The sequence below is a fragment of the Parasteatoda tepidariorum genome, chromosome 12 (assembly GCF_982258835.1).
Source record: "Parasteatoda tepidariorum strain Cologne lab strain chromosome 12, Ptep-v5.0, whole genome shotgun sequence".
In the NCBI taxonomy this organism is placed as follows: domain Eukaryota; kingdom Metazoa; phylum Arthropoda; class Arachnida; order Araneae; family Theridiidae; genus Parasteatoda; species Parasteatoda tepidariorum.
The window spans coordinates 23,160,267-23,187,802 of record NC_141766.1 but is presented as its reverse complement, the minus strand read 5'-3'; the positions used below and the strand labels follow the sequence as shown (position 1 = coordinate 23,187,802).

The window sequence follows — 27,536 nt, the reverse complement described above, 5'->3', positions numbered from 1 at the left end:
AATGTTTTAATTTTTTTTTTGTTATTATTTTAGTATCTATTAAGACTTAAAAACTAGTTATTATATTATTTTAATTTATCGTAAGTAGCTTACAGAACTTTGAGAAATGAATGATTTGAAATTATTCCAATATGATAACACTTTAAAATGAAGAAATAAATTCAAATAAAAATAAATCTTTAATAAATGCAGTTAATAATATTTATTAGCTGAAAATAAAACTAATTAATAGCATATTTAAAAAATAAGCTAATTAATAAAATTTTATGAAACAACAAAAGAACATTCTTCATTATTAAGTTCTTAATAGTATCTTAAACTAATATTTACTTCTGCCAAAGTAAATCTCATTCGAAAATTCTACAAAAAATAAAGCCCAGCTGTCTTAAATTAAAATTTTCGCATCAAAAGTTTCGGCTATCTCTTTAACCCAGTAACTTCGTTATAACTCTCTAAGACTAAAAAATTGTCACATTTAATGACTGAGCTATCCTTGAGCTGCATTTCGAGAATCATTTCGCCACATGATTTGTGACGAAACGTGAACTCTCAATTATATGACAAAAATGTTTCCTCAATTAAAAACTTAATCGTAGTGCCTTTTGGGAGATAGTTAACTAGAATGACTAAGCTATAATGAAGACTAAAATAACTAAGCTAGAATGAAAACAAAACGATGATAAAGCCGACTATGCTTTAAGGTTGAAAAGGAATTGACCTAGCACCAGGAAAATCCCGGGTTCGAATCTTGCTTCAGGCATGAGTGTAATTTATCTCTCTGTTCTATCAGGCTTTCTTGTGTTTTGGGGGGACATTGATTTACCTATATGGTGCCTACGATAATGTGATTATTAGAAAAGTTTGATACATTAACCGCTACAAGGGTTTCTTTTCTGGAAAAAGATAAAATTACGAAATATTTCTTTAATTTTTACAAAATTCATTTTCTCAAAGAAATGACAATAGTTATTTCGTCATTTTGACGATATTTGTGCTCGAAACATGTACTAGTAAAAGGTTTCGTCAAAAACGAATAAAGTTTCGTGAAATTTGATAATCCATTTTTATCAGTTTATTGTAAAAAATATAAATAAAAAATGCTTTTTTCTTTTTTAAATAATTTATTTACTCGTTTTACTCGAAATTTAAAAATGCCCATAAATCGAAAATATTAAAGCACCTGTCTAAGAGAAATGCAACAGCAGAAAATATTTCACCATATCCATTTAATCACAGCATAATTTCATCCTTATTGCTCTTGAACCTCCTGGAGCCATATAAGGTCACTTAATTAAAATAAGGGAGAAACCTTACCTTAATTGCTATCACAGAATTATATTACTGCTGTAATAGGATGAAAGCAAATATCTAACAAATTGTTTCAATTATGATTTTAATAAAATGGCATAAAATAATCCGCAATAGTTCGATTCGGAAGCAATTCAACTTAATTTCTCATACTGAAGATTAGATTTCTATTATAGGATTAAAACAATTGTCTAGTAAATTACTTCGATTGTGCTTTTAATGAAATGGCCAAAATATTTACATTCTGAAACAGATTTATTTAATATATTGCATCGTAGAGTAGAACTTTGTAAAATTTAAATTGCGAAGAGAACTAGGTTTATGCAGTTGAATTTAAGGTTTTAAGACAAAGCTTCGATTGCGGTTTGAATGAAAAGACTAACATATTCCGCAATATTTTCAGCCAAACATAGTTTTATATTTATCCGATCTGTATTAATTTTTATCTAAAATTTAATAATACTACTTATTTTATCCGATATTTAAAAATATGTATAAAATAAAACTATCAGATAAAAATAATAAATTTATTTTTATCTGATACTATTATATATTATTATATACCACTATATGCTGTTATATCCGATTTTATTAATCATCCGACCTGAACTTCATAAATTAAAATTACGACATCTAATAGATTCACGTAATTCAAATTTTGGAGTAGAGAGAAAAACGGTGCTTTTTTGTTTTTAAATATGATTTTAACTCTCTCACTTTTATGCATACATTGTCCTTATGATTTGTTAGAAATACATTTTATTGTTTCCCTTTCTTTCAATTGGGCTCCAAAGGAAGTGGCAAAATTATTCTGCGATATTTTCAGTCAAAATAGCTTTACATTTATCCAATCTATATCTAATCTTTATCCAATATTTAATAACACTACCGATTTTATCCGATAGTTAATAATACATATAAAATAATACTATCGGATAAAAATGATAGATTTATTTTTATCCGATACTGTTATTTCTATCTGATTTTATTAATCATCCGATCTGAACTTCATAAATTGAAATTGCAACGTACAATAAGTTCATGGAGCCAAACTGGAGAGTAGTGAGAAAAACGGGTTTTTTTATATTTTAACTCTCTGACTTTTATGCATACATTTTCTTTATGATTCTTTGAAAATACCCTTTACTGTTTTCTTTTCTGTTCGCATAAAAATAATTTTTTACTACTTGCAAACATGCAATCTTCTTTTGGCTCAAAACTAGTTTATTACATCTTGCATAAAAGTATTAATATCTTAAAGTATCGTAAGTCAAACATTAAAAATAAAAGTAATTATTCTCGTTCGATCGTATTATCCCTTTATAACTAGCAAAAAATAAGTGTATGCATCTTACGTTTCGAATAAAGATGATTAAACTTTACACCTCACATAAAATTAGTACATTGAATGTCACATATTCGAAATTTTGTTTTTCCGCCCTTCGTAGTTTAACGACAGAAAGTAATTCACAAATTTCTGTAAATCAAATTTTCTTTATATATTCAAATTGTATTCAAAACTAAATGCCTAAAAAAGTAATAATGTTATAGTTAGAAAATTCTGAGTTCAAATATTGTAATTTTATGACGATAGCAAATTAATATTATTAGCAGTAAGTAAATTAATTTATTGAATCTACTTACTGCTTAAAAACATGATTAACTTCCGAAATTATTTATTTCCTAATACTTCGGTGGCACCTAAAATGTTTGAACATAGATATATAAACAGAATTTTTAACGGAAACCATGCACCTCGCCTGAAGTTGTGACAATGAATGTCACATATTTGAAATTTTGATTTTTCAGCCCTTCGTAGTTTTACGACCAAAAATAATTCACAAATTTCTACAAATCAAGTTTATTGTATGCAACCAAATTGTATTCAAAACTGCAATTAACGATATTTAAATTCGAAAATTCTGAGTCAAAATATTGGAATCATTTAAAGAAAGCAGTTAAATATTATTAGCAGAACTTGATTGAATTTACTTACTACTTAAAAACGTCAATAAATTCTGTTACGTAGGTAATCGATTTACACCTAGAATTTTTCGTAAAATTATTGCTACAAGGTACTTTCTTTATCCTAACTCGTACGGATAAGCTTTTAATCCATGAAATATTTATAAATTCATGAATTCATTAATAGTAAATGATTCTATGAATTATTTTTAAAGGAAAATAAAACTGAATGCACTTGCTGAAACATATAGTATTAAGGATTAGAAAGGAAATGTCTTAAATTATTAGGCGTATTACATAAAAAAATTACACAAAGAAACAAATTAACGCTACAAAAAGTATGTCTAATCTGGGTTTTAGAACTTTTTCATTTTATCACTCTTTCTAAAGCTGGTTTTCAAAAACATTTAAATTAAGCGAGGTACTGTTTCTCCACAATAAAATTGTGCTAAATAAAATGCATTGAGAAATTCTTAATTAGGGTTGCTTGAAAACCTAATATCAATCTTAACATGTAAAAAGAGGCAATAAAGAATTAAATGTAAAAAGAGGCAAAAAAATACTCCTTAGTGATTCCTTATTCCGAGGTTGTAATTCAAAAGAAAAATTAATTTCAATAATTTTTGTCACTAATAAAATTGAAATCAGTTTTGGGCTAAGTCTGTGCAATTCAGTGAGTTATTTTTTAATCCAGTAGAGCGTAAAAAAAAGATCGAAAAACTTTTTCACCAACTGTATAAAAAGTTAATTTTAATCATTTCTGTCTTCAATGAAACTGAAATAAGTTTATTTAGGATCTTATATTAAATATATAGATAATAAATTATTTTACGTCCCAGTAGGGTTTGAAGGCAAAGATAAAAAAAAAAAAGAAAAAACTTCTTCTGTCATATACTAATTCGAACCGAGGTTGTCATACACAGATCGCGTTGATTGTCATACACAAAAAACCGTATATTTAGAAATCTAGTTTATTTTGATAATGTTGGATAACATAAATATTTTTCTATTCTATGAACGGGATATTTCCTAGCTATTAGAATCTCCCATTCAACTTTTTAGGTCAAAAATAAATGTGTTAAAACATTTATTTGGAGCAAACTGATTTTAGGAGAAATTGAAATATCACCTTTGAAAAGATGCAGGTTCTTTGAAATCACATTTATTGAATTCTCAAAAAAATTGAACTATATAATATAAAATCGTTACACGTTAGAAGCTTAACTTACAGATTCGTTCAAAAATTAAAAGTATTTCGTTACAACGAGACTAATTTTTGGTTAACCTAATATCAATATCTATATCTTTTATTCATCATTTTATCAATACCTTTTATTCATTTTTACTCAATAATTTTGCAAACTTATATTCATTTTTATCAACATTTTTCGTTTATTTTGTTGTTCCTGTTTTTTTTTTCATATATGATACTAACTTAAATTTGAACCGAATTACATGACACTGGTTCACTGCTTGAGAAATAAAACATGCTTAAAGCTACAAGAATGTGCGTAAATTTACCGTGTTTCTGGCTCTACAAGAAAACCCCAATCTCGGACATTTTTTCTGAAGTGATTTTGGTAAAATTAACAATAAATATTATTCTATAACATGTGAGAAAATATTGCAATTTAGAAAAATTTGGTATTTTTTACATGATACCTTAGAGCATGGAATAGAATCCATTAATTCGGTTAAATAGACTTTTCAATTTTTATTTTTTACTAAATGTGGGATAATAAGAACAGTAATTTTTAAAACTAGAATTCCCGGAAAGCCGTTATCACATGAACGAAAAAATTACCCAATAAATGATTTAAATACTGCACATTTTGGTTACATTAAGCAGAATTATGTTGTTTTTTTTAACAAGAAATTTCATTACCATACAGTGCGATAATTTTACCCAAATTTTTCACTCTGTGCATAAATTAATATTTAAGATTTTATTTTCGTAGTTAAAATCAGTTTTACTTCCAAAAAGTTCACATCAGTTTTACTGTTGATTTCAAGAACTTATAATAATCAAATATAGAGAGACACAGGAGTAAAACAAATTATGCTTCCTTTAAAAAAAATCAAATATTCAGCCATCTTTCGGTGAAATATTTCACTGGAAAAAGAATTTTTAAATAAAATTGTAGCTAAAATTCTTCTCCATCCTCCCATAATAAAAACTCACTCAAAGTTTACAGTTGTGCAATATATAATGATATTAAAATTTCTCCTTTGTCTACAATTACTTATCAAAAACATTTATTTTAAAATTAATATTATTAAGCAATTGCTTTTAACAAACAGCTATATTTGTGTAAACATTATACATCATTTTTAATCTATTTTATAATAAAATAATCTTTTCTTATTTGTCCATTTTTCTATTTCACTGTCTTCTTTTTATCTGCCTTCCTTCATAGATAATTCTATGTATTTGCTTCTTCCTCTGTTCTTGTTTCTGTCTACATCTTTGTTTGTGTTTGTTTGTGTGGTTGATTCGTTTTTTATTTTTTGATGTGAAAAGCTCAACGACATATTGCATTGCTGATTCAACCATAACTTACTAATTGAATTCAATTGGGCTTGTGTTCTGACTCTTGCCATGTAAACTCGGGATAGTATTAAAACAGGCAAAATAAATCAACTACAATATTAAATTATGTGCACTAATTCTCCTTATTACAAAGATTTTGTTTTAGAACTAGCTCTGTAAAATGTTAATCAATGATAAAAAAAGCAGTTAATTTTTCCAGTACTTTGGTTCTACACTGTAAAAATGCAAAATCCGCCACCCAGGTTCCGGATTAAAATTTGCCGTAAAATTTATTTTTTGCCAGAACATGTCACGGAACAAAAATTCTGATATACCGTAATTTTTAAAGTAATAATTACCGCACTGAATCACTCTGTTTAAATAAATATTAGTGTAAAAATTACGGTATAATATTTTACGTAAAAATGGATTTTACGACAAAATGGATTTTACGGATGATGCACCCAAAGTGCCGGTATTTAATACCGTAATTTGATCTGGAATTTTTTTACAGCTTATAGCAGTTTTTAAAATAAATCATATTTTTTTCTCAAAAAACTACTGTTTAACCCCTTATTATTAACTCAATATTATGTTCTTTTAAATATATCTTCATCGTATGAAATAATAAAAATAATATGTTAGCTGTTATGAAAACGAATTCTGATTAACTATATACCAACTGTACTGTGAAAAATTCCGGTTCAAATAATGGTATAAAATGCAAAGAAAGGTTTCTACCATAAAATATTATAACATAATTTTCACAGTAATTTTTATTTAATTAGAGTGATTCAGTGATTTTAAGATAATTATTACTGTAAAAATTACAGTATCCCAGTAATAGATTTTACGGTAAAGAGGACTGACTTCCTGAGTGCCGGTACTTTTTACCGATAGTCGATCTGGAATTTTTTACAGTGTAAGATAGATATAATTCACTAAATAAAATTTAATTGAAATAAAACTAAGACTAACTAAAAGAACTATTAAACTATTAACTATTTAACTTAAAGAATACTAGATTATTTTAAGTATTCACAACAGAGACATTTCTAAAAGTATGCATAATTAATGCATACTTTTAGAATGTCATGCTAATGAATGCCATGTTACTTTAGCATACTTTATGTTATGTTAAAGGCAGAGAGGGCTATTTTAGATATTTCTAAAATTCCATTCAATATAATTAGTAGCATTTCGTCACAACTAATAAGTATTAAAATTTTTCGCAATGAAAATTTTATTCTGTAAATATAAAAATATCACAGAGGAAAAATAACAAGAGCAGAAATTTTAATTGTGTGCTTAATTTGAATTTTAAACAAGCTGGTTAAAAGTTTAAAAAAAAATTGAAAAAGATAAAGAAAATTAGAATGTGCTGTACCAGTATTTAATGCCATGTCATTCATAATATATATTCTAATGTTTCTAAATTGTTTTCCTTTAATTAAAAGTGATACTTTTTCTTCAAACCCATATTTTTTATTTTATAATGTATATAATATGCAACTAAATTCTAAAATAAATCTAACTAAGAGAAAAGAATATGTTAAATACATTTTATAATTTTAACTTTGCATATATATAATATTATCATTTTCATCCAACAAAAAATATTTCATTTAAATGTTTTTTGTTTTTCTTAAAGTGCATTGTAATTGTAGCTTCAGTATTAACTTCTTCAGTACCATTTTACTCAAAATTCCGAATGTAAAATGACGAAATTTTTCCGCGAATGGGTCGTTTAACAGGTAACAAAGTAACGTAATATAAGTAACAGGGTAACATAACATAAGTAACTATGTTTTAGAAATGTAACAAAGCAAAAACGTTTCAAACTGTCTCAGAAACGTTTCTTTTAAGTGCCTAAAATGATGAAACGTCCAAGTTTTGTTAAATTTAACAATTCATAATTTTTATTATGTTTGAAATATTTAAAAAATATACATTGTTCTAACAATTGTAATATAAAATCCTAAAAATGCTAAAAAAGATAAAATCCTTGAAATGTTTAAAAAATAAAATCCCAAAAATAATTCGAAAATTACTTTCTACAAATAATTCCATTATAAAGTCCTAATAATGTTTCAAAAGTAAAATCTTTGAAATATTTCAAAAATGATATCCAAAAAATATTTCAAAAATGATATCCAAAAAATATTTCAAAAATGAAGTCTTGAAAATATTTCTTGGCTATCAAAAAGAAACTTATGCAATATTATATTCCCGTACCTGACAATGTTTATTCTGTTAAAAAAAGTTTTTTTTGTATCCAATGGTAGTAAACTAACTATCAAAGTGATATTCTCGGCAAATATTTAATTCACCTTTCCTGATCATTTAAATCTCAATGCGAGAACTAGCTGGCTTTCATTATGTATTTTAAAATTATTTAAATATAGTGGTAGTTAAAAGTATAATAAGTCAAATTTGTTTAATCAGATATCTGGCATGAATTTAAATTTTTGCTACCACTTTAAATACAGAAATAAAATCGTGGCAGGTATGCATTTCAGAAATATTTCAAAGTTTCCGTGACTATATAGCATTTCAGATTTTTAACACATCTGATATGACATTGCAAATTTTTGCGCTGTATGGATTTGCATACCCTCCAACTTAGGATTTTGAAAATAATTCTTTCTAGTGGTAGCGAACCAAAGTAGAAATTTTTAAAGCAAATGGATCTCTCATAAAACTTTTATCAGAACTTAAGAATCTAGCCATATGGCCTGCACTTTTATAAGTAATAGTGGACAAGTTACGCTAAAATTAATTTTTTTTAAATATTAAGACATTAATTTTGCTACCGTCTGAAAAGAAGATTTCTGAAACTACGAAAATTCCGTAGCAGTTGGAGAGTATGGATTTGATATAATATCAGCTAGTGCATATAAATTGTTACTATTTCTTTAAATATTTAGTAAATTAATTTAGATTTCTTTTTTTTAACTTTACATCCAAGTCTCGTAATACACCTGAAAATATTTGTTCTGTTGCATTTTATTTTTGGTACAGTTTTGATAAAAATACTACCTTAAAAACCACGGTTGACTTAAATAAGGCAACTTATAAAAGCTTAAGGTATCATAAAATGCGAAATAAATGAAAGAACCTATCGAAATATTTAAATCTGGTACAGCACGTTTTACTTCTTTTAGCATCAAAATCGTAGAGGACAATTATTTAAAGCTTTAATATTTAAAAAGATTAATATAATTTAACAATGTTTATCCAAATGTTTTGCACAATTCATTAATGGCTGATCTTTGAATGAGAATTGCACCATTTTTTTATTTTGCACAAATCTTCATATTTTTAGTAGCTTTTACAATAGTTTATCTTATTTAGAATTGTAGTCTCAGCAACGCATCATTCAAGAGTAAGTTTTCAAAGTTACTACCATGAATTGGACCAGCATGTTTACTGCCTAGACAACATATAGGAATAAGTTTCTTTGGCAAAGTAAAAAGCTATGAATATTATCAAGCAACAAAAAATTCAGTTCATTATTGGTTGCACCTGAGCTATAAACTACCGTAATGAAGTTCATTTTTATGTGTAAATATGACCTTTGATACTGATGAGAAGAAAATAATTAAAATAGATTTGACAGGATTGAATGTTTATTTGATGTATACTGGAAATTTTAAGTCAACACACATTTTATTGTTATCATCAAGTAAATATGCCGGTTAAAGCGATGGTGCCGCCATCTAGTACTTCAAATAAAAACTATATTCCTCTGGAGGAAGCAAATTCGTTTCTTGGCAATAATTTCGTGTATAAGTCAATTCAAGTGCGAACTAAAAATATCAACACTTTTCTGAAACACAAAAATGCAGAAGAAATATAGAATACTAAAATACAGATAAATGTAACATTTGGACTGCTACATCTTCAAATGTTATAAAAATATATAATATTTTGTACGGTAATGATTACAACGTTTAACTATTAAAAAGCTTTTATATTCGATGAAACGGAAATAACGCAGTGAAATCTGCACTAATAATGATGATCAATTAGACAAGCAGTAAAATATTTTTCCCCAAGAAACATGTGTACACATCAGCGTTCATCCAAATATAAATATATTTACGAGTAAATAGACAATACATTTGAATAATAGACAATACATTTGAATAATAGACAATAAATATGAATGCACGCATAAATATTGATATGATATATAAATACTCCATGATTTCTTAGGTCTATATAACAGATTATCAAAAAAAATTTACGTGTCTTAGACAGAAATGGCTTAAAGTTATTCAGAAACTATGATCACTACTTTTTGAATTCTATAAACATTATTCTTATTTTGCGTAGATAATTGGACATGTTCGAAACATACACATGTTCGAAACATACATTGAAATACATGATGAGCATGATGAATTAACTCAGCTGTTAAAGCATTTCAAAGTTTGGCTGTAATGTTAATGTTAGGAGAGAAGCCCAACTAGCTCAGGTACCTACCATATCATCTGAATGGAAACAAATTTGCTTATGTTATAAAGATGGCGACAGGAAGAAATAGAGATCCGAAAAATATGCAACTGAAGCAAAATAATTCATTCTATAATTTTTTGGCCTTTTACCATGTTACATTCAAAATTCATCATAATTATATAATATTCTAAGACATGTAATTATAACGGAAATTAGCTGAAGATCATGATATTGATATTTGAATCTGCATTCAATTCTAAATATTTTTGAATCTTTTACAACAAGCGTTTATAAAAACACTTAGTTTTATCCTAAAATTATATCGAAGAATAAATAACACTCACAAATGAAGAGTCCTTTTCTTCTCTTGGAGATATCTGCTGCATAAATCTTCCTTTCATCTCATTATTAGAAGATTATTTTAATCATGCTCCAAATCCACGTTAAAATTTAAATTTCTGCTGGAATCTGGATAAAGTTAATTAAAGTCTCATTTATATTTTATGCTGAATTGGATTTAGTAAGTTTATAAGCCGTCTTCTGTGATATTAATATATCAAAAAGTAGTAACATTTTGAACATGACTTGTAGTCAGCAAAACTTTAGGATTGTTATTATCACTCTGTAGGAAGATTCATTAAACATTCATTACTTTAATAATTCATTATTTTGCAATTAAACACCATGTTCTACAATTAAATAATCATAGATCTATTAGATTGTATCAAAGATCAGCCATTACTATACTAAAACATAATTAAACTTGACCACGTCGTTATAAATTTTTTGAGAGGAGATCATGATTATTATTAAAGGCTTAAATATCCGCCATTCAGTTTAAAGAATTTTTTTTTAATGTACATTATTTTAAAAATATTATGACAGTTACTTACACTATGATAGTTAATTAAACTTTTTTTAATGTAGAAACTATTGGAATATAAAAATAACTAAAATGAATTTTTTTCAATAAAGTGATGGCAACTGATTTAATATAACACAAAAGCTAAATATTTTTTAAGAGAAAAGTTTTCTTAATTCCCTTCATTCGGAACATCTAAATTCTTGAATTTCTTAAAGGAAACGCACTTCATTCATAACCTTTGAAAATAAAGATTTCATTCTTAACACCATTAGTATTTTATATAAAATAGCTTTCTAAAAAAATCTTAATAATTCATCAAAATTAAATAATTAACTCGTAATTTTGATCATGTATGATTTTTATGAAATATTATGCAGCAGAATAGTAATATTATGTTCATACTTAGAAGTATGTTAATAAACACATTAAATTATAATTTATACATATTTCAATTAAGTCAGTAACTGACAGTTGATGGCTAACCTGAGTTTACGAATGCTCACTTTCGAGTAGATATTTCTAAGTAAGGTTTGTTAAAATTGCTAATACCCCTTTAAATAAGCTTCTTTAGAACTTTATACGCTTCAGAAAAAGCCAAAAATAGACAGCTATCATACAAATATGATATTTTGCATAATGATATTTTGTGACAGGTAGGAAACGTAATGCTTATTATTTTTTCAAACTATTAATGTCGTTTTTAGCGATGCTATTTCCGTTATAGTTAAAATGTTGCCATCACTTTAATAGTTAATCTCATACTTCTTTTAAGGCATACATTATTTTTGAACGAGATAAATTTAGAAACTCGTTATTGTTACCCAAAAGTAAATGAAACTGCAGTATATATACACATTGTAAGCCGTTATTTGGTAGAAATATATTTTTACTTTCAAAATTTCAACTCAAAAATTCAACTTACGTTGAATTCATCAATTTACTTAAAAAATCAACTCAGCTTTAACGTGTATAACTATTATCCTGGGTATTAAAAATTGCTAAGAAAAATTTAAGGTAGTCAGCATCATTCAAAACAAACAAAATCGTTATAACGCATTTCTGGTTTTGTCATCAGGTAAAAGTATTAAAAATAAATAAAAAGGAATTTATTTTACATTATATTTACTATACAGCGGTCTCATAATATTTTAGCAGAAAAATTAAAATGTGAATATAATTATTGCAAGAACTGTTCAAAAGTAGCTTCCGCTGACGTTATTGTAGATTATTGCCCTTGACTATTCAATGACGTCACGCAATGCCATTTTAAGCAATTTATTCAGTAATTAACTTCATTAATCTTTCCTGAACTATACATGTATATTTTATACAGCTTGCGGTGACATAATATTTTATTAGAAAGATTAAAATCTGAATAAAATTATTGCAAGCACAATTCAAAAGTAGCTTCCACTGAAATTGACTATTCAATGACGTCACGCAATGCTATTTTGTGCAGTTCACTCTATAATTATCTTCTCTTCATACTACTCAGCATACTACTCTGATTTCATTTATGCTGCTGATATAGATATGGTTCATATATGCTGCCGAGTAAATATTTTTGTAGATATTAGGGTACTTTCTGAAACTGCATATGATTTCACTATTTTCATTCACAAATTTAGATTTGCTACCGTATGTTTCATAATAAAAAACAAAAAAATTCTCTATAATAAGCAATGAAACATTATATTTTTTTCATATCAAATTAAAAGCTTCGTGCATATATTTTTTTTTTCGCATTCTGATATTTTTTGACTTTTGGGTACCCTTTTATGCAGTAGCAATCTAGTTTGTTTAAAATTAGGAATCATTGTCATGTACAGGATGTTTCACAATTATCCTTCCAACTTTGATGCGCAATAAAATCTTACACAAATAAGATTGATAAATAATGTTTCCTGCACATGTCTCACGCGCAACATAAAACAATAAACAATCTGTGCATGCTATTAATTGCAATTGTAATTTGGGACGAATTAGCGTCTTCTTAGTCGAAGTTCAGCAAAGACAAAAATAACAGCTAAACATGCACGTAGTCTTCCAGAAAAACTAACACATTCCTTGGTATAAATAGACTAAGGCTTCCTCAATTTATGCTGATTAGATTTTCTAAATATCAAAAAATGTATTTTTGCTGTTCAGACATGTGCAAACAACAGATCTTATCTTTCTTATTTATATCTTAGTTGGAACACCAATTTTGAGACACCTTGTATATTCTGTATAGAATTAAATATTTATTACAAAAAATTATTTTTGTTTTCTTGGGCTTGTTTTAATTCGTGGTTATCTCTGTCTGCTACAGGAGGGTCGTCCCAAGATGGTTGAACCACCACACCCCAACAAACCTATAGAGAATCCCGCCAATGGTGCTCCCGACTTAGATGCCATCTTCGGCAAAAAAGCAGACAGCCTATTCGGCGTTAGTCCCAGCGATATTGATAAGTACTCTCGGGTTGTGTTTCCTGTTTTCTTTGTTTGTTTTAACCTCATGTATTGGATCATCTACTTGCACATCAGTGATACTATAAACGAGGAGTTTGTGTCTTTGGGCTCGCGTTAAAGGTACCAGAGCTGCCAAATCTTGAAGAGGAACAAACACAACATCTGGACTTTAACAGAAGAAAGTCAATCTTCCATAGAATCCTGTTTTGCACAAGTTTCCTTTGACTAGACTTCTTCCTCGTATTGCTTAGACTGTGTTACGTTGGCGGAAACATGTGACTATGTGACTTGTTCCTCGATCCTTCAGATTACTGTTCCGTTGTACTAGTCTCATCAGATACCTCCGGTCACACTCGAATGGAATGGTTTCATAACACCATCACAACATTTGTACTCAAAACATTTTGTAAACCCACCAGTCTCAAGATATTGCGGATAGTAGTGTGACCTATGTATATTTAACGTAATCTTTTATTTTGCGCGTTTAGGTCAAAAAATTTAAACCTTAATAAATTACCTAAATCAAAAAATATATTTGTTACAAATTTAAAATTTCCCCTCAAATATTACCCTACATATTAAAATCATTTTCTCTCCAAAATTTAGGGATTGCGTAATTACCTAATATGAACAAAAATACCAGTTTGTTTTTAACAAAAAAATTGTACAAAGATTCAAACAATCGTGCTCAATTATACCTCAGGTGCTGTTCATCACAGTAATTTCATCATAATTTAGAAACAGTCTTTTTCACAAAGAGTTGTTACACCTTATCATAGAAATATATTTGTGTCAATAGCTTTACGCCATTTGTTCACGTTCTCTTGCAGTAATTTTTCTAGAAGCAATTAGAAAAGCAGTAGCTAGTTTTACAAAAAAATTTCAATTGATTACTTTACTATTTACTATAATTTGTCTAGGCTAACAAAACTGTCATCTTTCAAAGAAATGTAAACAGATGTCGTAAAGCTATTTGTCACTCTGAAAAAATTTGCAATCTTAACAGCCTATAAAAACAATGCTTTAACAAAACTTATAAACGTTAAAACTCTTAATATATACTCTATTTTTCCTTAAACCTAGATTATACAAATATAAATCAATACATACTTTAATAAATCTTTTAAACAAAGTAACATTAAAATACAACGGAAACTTTTTTTCGATGAAAAGATTTGAATCAATCAAATCAGTTGAAGGAATATTTATGATAACAATATATTGTTTATAAATCTATTAAACCTTGTCTCACATAAAGTATATTTAATAATTATTACCGCAGAAATAAAAACAGCTGGTGAATTAGCTCTACTAGAAGATCATTTTTGAAGATTAATTCGAGTGTAATTTATATAAAAAAAAAATCATGGTTGAAAGTTTTTAGAAAAACTCATTTACGTAGTGATTTCGCGCAGAGTCTTTTACACGGGGTTTTCGCGATAAGTGAATAATATAGCGATTTCGCGAGAAAACCACTTACAAAGCAGACTTCGCGATTAGTAAATCAACATCAAAGATTTTCGCGACTAGCAATAATGTGTGTGGAAAAAAATCGCGATAATAGTCTCATCATAACGAGGGTTCGCGAAATACAACTCATTTATGTGAGTTAACGCGGAAAGTTTAAATACATTTATGGTGATTTTACAGCATGAAGAATTGAAGTTAGGACATTGGAATTAATGTAGGGTTGAATTTAGTTTAACAGTAGCTTGTGGAATATGTTACATAAAAACTACATGATCTTTTATATGTATTTCTTGCCTCCAAATTTTTTTAAGAAAAATAAGATTTTATCGTATCATTTCCTTTTGACGTTAGCTTTTTTACTCTTTATGCCTAACGTAATTAATTAATTCAACTTAATTGTTCAATTGCTTCTCTAATTCATTAAATTTTTAAAAAATAATCAAAACATTTTTATGAATGTAATTATTAAATTTATTCTGCCCAATCTAATTAATTAATTCATTTATTAATTCAATTTAATTGCTTAATCACTTATCTAATAATTAAATCAAATCAATCATAAGATTTTTAAAAAAATTATGAAAGCATTTTTATCAAAGTAATTATTAAATTAATTCTGTCAATGGTAATTAATAAATTGCCTATATGCTTCTCTAAATTAAATCAAATCAGTTATGAAAAGTAAAAACTAACCGAAATTTCTTATGAAAGTTGTCATTTAAATTGCTTACATAACTTTATACTAAAGTTAAAATTATAAATCCAAAGTTTTTCCTAAGTAATGTCCTAATTTAAGTAGATATTTTCTGTATTCATTATTTTACTCTAAATTTACTAACATAAACTTAAAAACGTAAATGAAATAGAAATGAAGTCAAATATTATGATTATGAAAATGTCTTTATTCTTTATATAGTATATTTATTATATTTTGTTTCCAAAAGAGTTTTTAATGCTTTTAAAAAGTAATTAATATTTATGCTTATATATAAATCAAATTAATCATAAAATGTTAAAAAAATAATCGAAACATTTTTATGAAAGTAATTATTAAATTTATTCTGCCTAAGCTAATTAATTAATTCATTTATAAATTCAATTTAATTGTTCAATTGCTTATCTAATTCAATCAAATCAATCATAAAATTTTTAAAAAATTAACAAAAACATTTTTATCAAAGTAATTATTAAATTAATTCTGTATCTGGTAATTAATAAAATCTTTATTAATTCAATATAATTGCCTTTATGCTTCCATAAATTAAATCAAATCAGTTATGAAACGTAGAAACTAACCAAATTTTTTTATGAAAGTTATACTTTTAATTGTTTACTTAACTTTATATTAAATTTAAAATTATAAATCCAAAGTTTTTCCTAAATAATGTCATAAGTTAAGCAGATATATTCTGTATGCATTATTTTACTCTTAATTTACTATTTTAAACTTAAAAACATGAATGAAATATTAATGAAGGCAAATATTATGATTATAAAAATTGTCTTTATTCTTTATATAATTTATTATATTTTGTTACCAAAAGAGTTTTCTATGCTTTGAAAAAATAATTAATAATTATGCTTATATATAAGTATAAGCATAATTTAAGTGTAATGGGGACAAGAAGACATTAGGAACCTTTAATAAAACTGTGTGATATTGCCTACTCTTGTTCTTCAATATGGAGCAATATAGGAAGTTAAATGAAATAAAAATCGAAGCTGCTCTCTGGTTCTTCATTTGGAAGGATTGTAGAGTATTTCATAAACCTTAAATGAAATTGCTCTTAATAAAACACATTTTCAAGTGCAATTTCAATTAAAATTCAATGTACATAGAAGCAATAAAAACATCTAATTGCAATCGGTAAAGTAATTAAAACGATATATCGAAAATTGATGCAAAAAAAATGACCTCTATAGTCGTTTTTAACACTGTGATATTCTGTATGCAGTGATGTTCCTGAATGTTAAATATATTTAATTTAGCGAAGTATTTTTTTTTCTCTGAATTTTCAAATTAATGCTGAAAACATGTTATTAAAATTGAATCTTTTTTGTGTACCCCATTATTAACAGGCTCCATGTTAAATGTTTTCTGTAATAATAGCTGTATGACTGAATAATGTGTCGATACATGTCATATTACTTATTCAAATAGAACTATATCTTCTACAATCAGCTATCACAACTGTTGTAATTAAGTGATATGCTTGAAATGTGATACATTGTTGATGCAATTTACCTGAAATTTATTTAACCTTCCAAGACAATATAGTTTATTTTAGTTATAAGTAAGAATTTTATTTAAAATTTGCTTCCATTTCAAATTTATTATAGATATGTGCCAAAAAAATATGTATACTGCATAATTTATAATGAAATATTATTGTAATGTATAGTTTTTCGATATTCTAATAAGCCTTAAGATTTTCAAAGGACTCAATATTTTCCCTAAAATTTTATATTCTAAGTAAATATGCAGTATGCACTTAACTAGTAGGTTGCGAAGTAGGCATTGTATGTAAATGCAATTCCGTTTAAGTTGTGTCTTATAAAGTCTTTCCATTTTCACCTGAGAACACCTTATAAAAAAGATTCACACTGCTGTGAGTTTGTTAAACCTTAGCCTCTTAATTCTTAACCTCTTAATCGTGAAATCTGCTCAAATCGCTTCCTGCCTGACATATATCTGCACTTAAGGCGCTGGTGCCGCCATCTAGTAGTTCAAATTAAAACTATATTCTGCTGGAGGAAGCAAATTTGTTTCTAGGCAATAAATGAAAACAAAATAAAATTGCTTTGAAAATCTAAAGTAAAATCTAAGATATCACAAATTTTGAAATAAACTTGTTATTAAAATTTTACAAAAAAAAGCATCTTTTTCAACAAAAAAAATCAATTACTATTTTTGACTTAATTATTTGCAAACAAAATTTGCATTTTTAATTCTAAAAATGGTTTTTGACATTTAAAATGATTCCATCTTTAAGAGGTTAAGTTAAAGTTTTTGTTATAGGCTGATTTATCTTCCAAACTTTGTTACGTTGTTGTTTTGATGCACCTGGTATGGATATTGTAAAAGTTAAAAAAACGACAAAAAACACTACTTAAAAAAGGCACTTAGAGTAGAAATATTAGTTTGAAAAACATTTCTGTTCTAATAAACTTAGTCCGTTTTTTCCATCGTAGAATAAGAGTGTTGCATTCAATATGAATTACCTACCTTGTTGTATGTTATTACTAGAACCTCCGTCCGCGACATTTGTTAATATAACCAGCTGTCTCCGCTCTTGAGACAAAATTATTTCTCTTTCCCATGTACCTTTGTAAAAAGTTTTCCTCATAATCAACTACTTCCTAGTTGACATTACTTGTTAGTCTTCCTCTCGATGGGAAATCTATCCTTAAAAATAACAATCAATCAAGAAAATATCAAAGCCATATTTTCCCAGGTTTTTGTTAAGTTATTGTGTTAATATATCTCAATTATATATTATAAGCTGTTAAATATATATTTATTCTATCGCACTTAAACACTGTTTGAAGACGCTAATTTCTATTGTTTAAAAATAATGAGTAATTTTATATTTTGTTACTTACATATAAACAAAATTAAACTATATGTTTCCTCAACAACGTTTAAAAGTATTATTATTAAATTTCAAAAGAATTATTAAATAATTCGTTTATCGCTTTTGAAAAAAATAATTAAGGTCAAATTCCCCATTTTTAATTACATAAAAAAGAAGTTTAATATTTTTGTTTTTTTCACTTAATAAATTCAAATTTTTGAGCGGTGTCTTATAAAAACTACAAATTAATTAAAAAGAAAAAACAATTTAATAATGCTCACTGCCTGCTACTATTCAGATTAATTTGTTGTTCATGTTTCTTATCTATTGTCTTAATTTATTCAATAAAATTCTTCAATTGAATTAACAAACCTCTATTATTTTCATATTCGTAAGTCAAACAATAAAAAAACTTGTTTTTTCAGTCGTATAAGAAAATATTCTTGAAAATTGTGAATTAAGGAATAAAGAAAAGAATGAATAAAGGCTGAATGACTAAAGCTATTTTATAACCGGGCAAATAAAAGATTTTGAAAGACGGCAATTTTAAATTTAAAAAAACTTTGATTGATTATAGTAATTTCAATTTGCAAGAAGCCAAACTACTCATAAATAAATTTTAGAATTGTTTAACATTAAATGAAAAATATATTAGTTAACATGATACTTTAATTTAATAAATGACGAAATTTATCGTTTTGAATATGTAAATTCTTGAATTAGCTGTAAGAGTGCAGTAATTTTAGTTATGATATTTACACTGTATACAGAAAATAGGTACACTGAAATAATAAATATTCAAACACGCATTTAAATCAGGACTAAATTAGTCATGCACGTTTTCTTAAGCTAGATTTCTAAAATCTATCAGTTAGTATTATGTATGAGACTATAAAATAAATTTATACAGTAACAAATCCCAATTGGATATTGTAAATAAAATTACATCAGATAAAGCAGGCAGTGAGTAATTTATAAGAAATTTTAGATAGCTCTAAATTTGGAATTTAAATTTAGAAAAAAAAATTTATTAAATAAACTAAGTAAGAGTTTTCACTAAAATAAATTATTAAGTAATAGATAACGGATTAAAATAAAGTATTTTCGCACTAGTTAAAGAATAGAATAAACGTATGAAAGTTTTTTTCGGTTTATTTTATACACTGCTTTAGGTTGAAAGCATTTTTAATAGATTCACGAATCAATTGTAAACTAGCAAGCTACTTAGAGAGATATGAATTGGATAGATTGTTTCAAAGTTGCACTTTGAAATGCAAGTGATTTACGTTTGGAGAATCACCATTAAATCTAAATATGTTTCAGAGAGATGATCTCTGTTTTTTATAGATCTTAACGTGCGCAAAACTGCGAACGTTAAAACTTTTATATGCTTTTTTTTTTCTTTTTCTGTAGAAAGATATCGATATTTTCTCTGTATATCTTTTTCCCTGATATCTCCTCTCCTACTCTTCTCTACTTCTCTGATTATGTTTCTCTATCTTAGAGCCATTCTCTATGGCTTGTACGTAGAAAAATAGTCATTTTTAGATCTCTTCTATCGAAAAGCACTAATGCACGGTTATCTTCAGGTATATCAGAAGTAATGCAAGACGGTACACAGCAGAAATATATTTTTCCCAAAGAGAGTGTTATGTGTTGATAAATCTCACAATTATTATTATTATTGATGATTAAAATGATTAATCATGGGTGCTACACCTGATAAATAAAATTTTTCCAGTAATGTTGCTCCATGTGCGCAAATATATATGCCAAAAGGGAGAATTTGCAGAGTAGTTTTATTTGCCATAGAAGTAACATTAGATGGCAATTGTGTTGTATATAGTTACGATTGTAAAGAAAGTAAGCAAATTTTTACAGAAATATTGTATAATTGATGTCTATTAGAAATTATAAAAAAAAATTCACATCATATAACAGCAAGCTGATGTAGCAATTGGTTAAAAGCAGATATAAGTCACTAAAGACGATAAATTCGTCCAAAGCAATCTTAATACGTAGGTATAAGATAATCGCTCAATGCACCTAGTGGCCATAACATGAGGTGCAAAATTCTCTTTTTTTTTTACTGTAGTCTTTATAATCACAATAAAAATTATACCTAATCTCTGCAAAATGTTTGTCTTGATTGTGTATTTTTTGACTTCATTAGCATACATTTTACACGCTAAATAGAATCGCATATGTATGAAACAACAAGCACACGTTTAGAACAAAACTTAGAAGTTTTTACAATATTTAAATTTATGATTCTAAAGAGAAGTTAACTGAAATCGATTTATAGCGTAGAAGGATCAAAGGTAACGATTTATAACTTCTTTCGCATTCTTGTGGGTATAAAATGATAAACTGCTTTTCAAATTGTTCAATAGAGCGTTTTTGGAAGAGGAAAAAAACACACGCTCTTAGGAAAGGTTCTAGTGCATTTTGCTACTATCTAGTGGTCGCCTCCTAAGGATGTGAACCGAGTTGGAATCCCAGCCATGGTTGGTCGATACGAATTCCGCACGCAACCGGCTCACACAGTGCTAGCGAAAAATATCCTCAGTGGTAGGCGGATCATGGATTAGAGTACCCTTACCGACGGGCTAACCGTGGGAGGTTTTCTTGGTTTTCTCTCCACATAACGCAAATACGGGTCAGTTACATAAGAAAAAGTCCTCCACGACCGCAAATGTCTCTCAATACCTGATACAAGAGTTCCCTTGTCTTCCGTATTGGGTTCAAAATTATAAGGCAACGGAAAAATGGGTAGCCACAAACTCTAAAATTGGGTCTGTCGCTTAACGACTGTTATAAAAAAAATAGCTAGTTAGAACAATACTTAAGAAAAGTTTGATGTAAAATGCCGACTTTGAATAAAGTGTGGCTTATTGCTACATTTACCCGAGCCATAGAACATATATGAAATACCGATAAAACTCCTAAAAGAATACAACATATTATACAACAAAAGTACCTAAAATAAATAGAATAAATAGCCATTACTATTTATGTAACTAATTGAATAATAAAATAATTAATACTAACGTTTTATTTTTTGCTTAGTTGAAAGCATACCTATTCAAAACTAACGTTGAAAATAGCTCATAATTTTGAGAAAAAGGTAAGGTAGTTTAAGGCAGAACTAACTTACCTTTTTCTCAAAGGTAAGGTAGTTCTACCTAACCTTTGAGGTAGTTAAGGTAGTTTATTTCAAAACTGAATGGTTTTGAGTATACCTACTTTAGCTAGGTCTTTAAAATTCAGACAAACTTATTAAATACTTTTAATTTATAAATAAAACAAACATATAGTTTAAATTATTAAATTAGAGTTTCTAATTTTTCAACAGAGATTAATTATACAGTTGACGATACAAATGTTCTTCTTGTTTCCTACCCGCGCAAGTCAAAACATTTTTTGGTTTTCCGTTGATGGGCCAACATAATCTTGATGGTAACTATCAATTATTCCCTCACGAACCATTATATTTTTGATGGTAACCAATATAAATAACCATCACCCCAATGAAGGAGTTCGGACTGATTTATGATGGTTCAACATAAGAATAGCAACTTGTTTTGATGGTTTGTTCATGTTAAACCATCAGAAATTTCCATCATGGTTTCCTAGAAATGAAATGTTGGAACGATCATGAATATCTATCATTCCAATGTAGGAACTCGAACTGATTTATGTTAGGCCAACATGAAAAAAAAATTGTTTTGGTGGTATATTCAGCAATTCAAAACAATTAGGTTTTTCCCATTAAATCATCATGGAAATGTATAGTTGGAACAGTCATGGACCATCACAGATAGTCATGAATTGTTGGTTTATGAGAATCAAACTTCTCTTGATGGTTGACCATCATAGTGTTAAAGTAGCATTTTCCGTCATGGAATGATGGAAGTTCGCAGGCATTTCAAAAACCATGAACTCATAATGGAAAACGTTGGATAATGGTGACCTCAAATGATGTTAACCATCATGAAACGCACTGAAACTAACATAAACCATGAAAATGATTTGATGGGATCATCAGGAATTTTGACTTGGGTGATCTGAAGCAGTCTGACCAATTCGAATAAACCGTTGCTGAGAATTTTAGGTATTACAGGTGACCGCTAGCAAGGCGCGATAGGCAAGTTTGGGTAGATCTATCTCCCAAAAAGGAAGGAGAGAGTTCTGGTTCATTAGCCATGTACCAAATGTTGGTGAGAAGCAGAAGCCAGTCTTTTTTATGTAAATGTAAGTTTCTGTGTTAAGCGCCATTTTGAAAATTCTTAAATAAAAAACATAAAGTAATCAGCTGGGAATGTATGACAATTAAATATTCTTTATATTCTATCAAATATTTGGATGAATTTTAACTGAACAACTTTCTGTTATATCTATGTATTCACAGTTAAAATTTTCATTCAAAAATTATAGTAAAATAACTGGCAGCTGTCTGTCCATCCGATCAACCGTAAAGTTTACGGTAAAGAACAGTTTTTTTTCCTTTGTGGTTTTGAAACCATTTACAACTAGTATTTTTCAAAAACGTAAAAAAATAATAATAATTTTTTAACTAGCCATAAGAATTCGGCCTTTTGAAAGGAAAAGGGCATTGGAGAGTGACGGACACTAGAAATTCTTCGTGTTTTTAAGGGACTTTTGTGGTGTCAAATCTAGTACTCGAACTCTAGTACTGGCGGTCATGAGATTGACAGATAAGCCCGCTCGGCTATGATACGTACGCAGTTGCAAAGAAATAAGTAGCTTCATTAGGTGGTTCTAGTTGGTGCGATAAAATTCCAGTTGTTTAACCGTATTAGGTGAAAGCAGTTAATAAGCAGTTTTTTACAAATTTAACAGTTTGATTACCATTTTATTTATGGTTATTTGACTGTTTTGACTAAACATGGTAAAATAACCATTCAATAAATTGCAATTTAACAATTTTTTCCGAGAAATTTCTAACAGTGTTCCAATAGCTATTTTTTCAAATTCATAAACTCCTTAGTTAATATGTTTCTCTAAAAAAGCTTTTTTAATTACGGCGAAGCACACAGAGAAAAAAAGTGTGATTAAAACTATCAGAACATGGTAAAATTTACCGTACTGCTGGTTCTATAGGAACACCAAAAGCTCAGTGTTTTTTATCAAAGTGCTTTGGTGTTTATATTGCTAAAATCAACAGTGAAGCATGCATTTATAACAAGTAAAAAAATGTGAAAAATGTGGTAAAATTTAGTAATCTTATCATGATACATTAGAGCATGGCATTAGAAGCATTTATTCGGTTAAATATACTTTTCAGCTTTGTATTTTTTACTAAATGCGTAGCAATACGAACTATAGTTTTGAAAACCAGAATTTCCTGTAAACCATCATTAGTGAACGGAAAAATTGCCATATAAATACTTTAACCCAATGACTGTTCTGCTTGTAAAAAGTCGTATTTTTACCTTGAGTCTTGCCCACCTAGCAAAGCCGGTATTTCCATGTTATTAGATAGGGAAATAGTGCATTGGGAGAAACATTCTCCCAATTTTCTCCATTTGCAAAACCTCTAGTAGGTTGAAAACCGTATATTTTGGTTTTATTTATTTATTTGCTATGGTTCAATGGTTCAATTTATTGCTATGGTTCCATACAGTACAGTGATTTTGACATAATTGTTTTGCATTTTTCTCCGTGTAATAGAAGCAAAATATTCTTCCTCTTCCAGGTATATAAAGATAGACCGATAAGAAAATTAATATACAGTTATATATTAGATGATGCTAATCTAAAATACTCCAGAATATATATTGACAATTTATTAACATTATGCAAATTTATAGATGAATATTTACCAATAAAGCTAAATTCAAATTTTGGAGTTGATCGTTTTGTGTTAAAAACAGCTATACCACTGAACTTCTACCTAAAAAGACTTAAGCATTTGAGTTATTTCAGAATTGTAGCAAATATAAAAGTTGAATTGATAATCCTTACAAAAACATCAGAAATTTTTTATAAATTTTTATGTTTTAAATTCAACGTGTCAAATATCCTAAAATTTTTATCCTAATTTTCCTAACATTTCTACCTTCTTTATTACGAGCATTTACCATAGGCGTAGAAGAATAGTTTTATTCATAATAAGCATAGAGATATCTTAATTCAAAAGGTATCAAATTAATTTTTATATTTTTTTATCTTCAAAGTTGTTTTAATACAATCACAGCGTTTGAAATGTTTATACAAAATAAAATTTAGAGAAACTCTATTTATTATTTTCAAAAATATTCTTCAACTATTAACTTCAAACTCATTTCAGAGAAAAACTTTTTTGTTTTCCTGCAAAGAAAACTAGATTTCCCCTATGTTATTGAATTTAGCTTAGCGTGTAAAATTTTGCATAAATTTGACCCGTAACAGTAACATTTTAGGGAAAGTATATCGACAAGGAAAATGCCACTGCTCTAGGAGAAGAATAGACTGAACTTTAAAACACACACGTATTTTAAGTGTTTAAAAAAATATTAAAGTTTTGTAAGAAATCTCCTGTTTCTTAACATTTATTGAAACCAATAAAAATTCTCGAATTTCGCATCTTTTTGTGAGCAAAAGCAATGCAGTGTTTGAGTAACTTTACAAATATCAAAAAATTAGTTCACAAATATTTTTCATTTTCAAGAAACTGCAGCTTTTATTTTCATTAACATTTTGTTCCATTTTCATGCACTGTACAAAATTCCTGTAAAAAGTGCTCGCTCCCTGAGAACCAGTACATTTTACTGTAAAATCATTTTAACCTTAAAATTTTACGAAATAAAAAAGAAATCTTACATATTTTTTTCAGTAATATTTACTGTAATATTATTGAATCACGGTAATTAATGAAAAAATATCACTAAATAAGTATTAATATGTAAATATTAATAAAAAGATATTAATAAATAATTATTAACAATTAAATATTAATAAATAAATATTAATAAATAAATTTTATGATTTCAAGATTTTCCATTTTTACCGTAAAATTTTGCGAAAGAAAAAAAAATCTGACTTAAAATTTTTTTCAGTAATATTTACTGTAATATCATTGAATTACTATAATTAATAAATTATTTATTAATAAATAAGTATTAATAAGTAAATATTAATAATTAAATATTAATAAATATTAATAAATAATTATTAATAATTAAATATTAATAAATAAATGTTAATAAGTAAATATTACGCTTTCAAAATTTCACGGAAAAATGGATTTTGCAGAGACTGCACTCAAGATGGCAATACTGTAATTTTATCCGTACTATTTTATAATGTAATCAACAAACACGCTGACTAAAGATGAAGAAAAGATAACCTAACAGCCATGAAAACTGCTTCAAGCTCACAAAAGTTATTAAAATAACATATCATTCAGCAAAAAATGTTCTTTTTATTATGTATCATACATGGGTCATAAGCCTCCACGCAGTTTTTTATAAGTAGTCTGTGCAGAGTATTTAAAAAGTGAGTCAGTTGTGTGCATGAACCCAATTTCTATTTTATAAGTACTTGAGAGAAGTTTATCATATATATTTGAGAATTGAATCTGTAGTGGTTGACAAGTAAATAAGACAAACCAATCATATTCATAAATTTAAAAAAATTTTAGACATATATTTGCTACCACTTTCTTATTTATACTGGATTTTCTATTAAATAGCTCTTTCGTAAACTGGTTTACCTTCATAGTGGTCAGATCGGACTATTTATAAGAAACCGTGTGGAGATTTTCAGTTATAGGCGGCGTTGCTTAAGCTCCTTCAAAGCTCAACCTTAAAGATATACATTTAATGTTGTTTTAACCGAACCTTTAAACAAATTAGGTTGTGTGTTTTTATTAAAAATTATTATCTTATTAATGATTTCATAACAATTTTGAATACTATCATATTCTAATAATTTTTCTATTATTTTTTTTTATTTCTTTAGAAACTTTATTGAAAAACGCTCATTTTACGATTAATGTGCAACTAAATTCAGTTCTCAACTATACCTTTGATGTTACATCTAATAACAACGACCATAAAACAGATTTTGAACTATTGGAACTCTATACTTAGCTGAACTAATGATCATCAATCATCCCTTACATGGATTTAGACCACTAACAATAGATATCTTCAAGCAGAAACTCCACAAAATTTAGTTACCGATACCATGATATGAGAGATTTGCTATTTCGAATTATTACTATCATATAACTAAATAAGCGGTAATGACTTTGCAAATATTTAGAAACTTGAACTAAAATAGTCATTAAAATTTACTTTAACACTTGGATCAGTAAACATAAGATTTTAATAATTGTAACTACGTCAAAATATTCAACTTGACTGAAAAAGAAAAAATAAATTAGTTACCATAATATGAGAGATATGCTGTTATTACTATCATAGTACTAAATCAGAAGCAATTACTATTTGTAAACATTTAGAAACTGGAACTAAAATAGTCATTACAATTTCCTTTAACACTTGGAAGGGTAGATATAATATTCATTAACATAATAACATAGTTAACATTGCAACATAGTACATAATTAACATTATAACACAGCAGTATAGTTAACATTTTATAGTAAGATAGTTAATATTATAACATAGTTATATTAACATAGTAAACATTATATTACTCAACAATTGCCTCAATATTAAATGCTTCGTTAATTGATGAGACATTACTAAATATATCCTGAGCTTTTCAATAATAGAATATGACCAACTCGACTAATGAACTATATTTTTCATAGCTACAAAACATTTATAATAAAGATAATACTATTAATAATTAAGTTCTGATTCTTATGCAATAATTTTTGTTGCATTGCTTTGTGAATCAAAAGTGATTCAAAATCAAAAAATTATAGATAAAATGT

The 27,536-nt window shown here is 27.3% G+C and overlaps 1 protein-coding gene across 5 annotated transcripts in view; it reads left to right on the top strand.

The window, feature by feature from the left end:
- LOC107442615 (gamma-aminobutyric acid receptor subunit beta-like) overlaps positions 1-27,536 on the top strand; it is a 299,127-nt gene that overhangs the window by 232,081 nt on the left and 39,510 nt on the right. For 2 of the 5 annotated variants that reach the window (XM_016056222.4, XM_071188359.2), the window contains one exon: positions 13,441-15,366. The exons of the other annotated variants lie outside the window; for them this stretch is intronic. In XM_016056222.4, coding sequence (XP_015911708.1) covers positions 13,441-13,698 — 258 coding nt within the window. In that variant the 3' untranslated portion in view covers positions 13,699-15,366. Of the gene's footprint in view, positions 1-13,440; positions 15,367-27,536 lie in introns of those variants that run through there. 5 annotated transcript variants of the gene reach the window in all.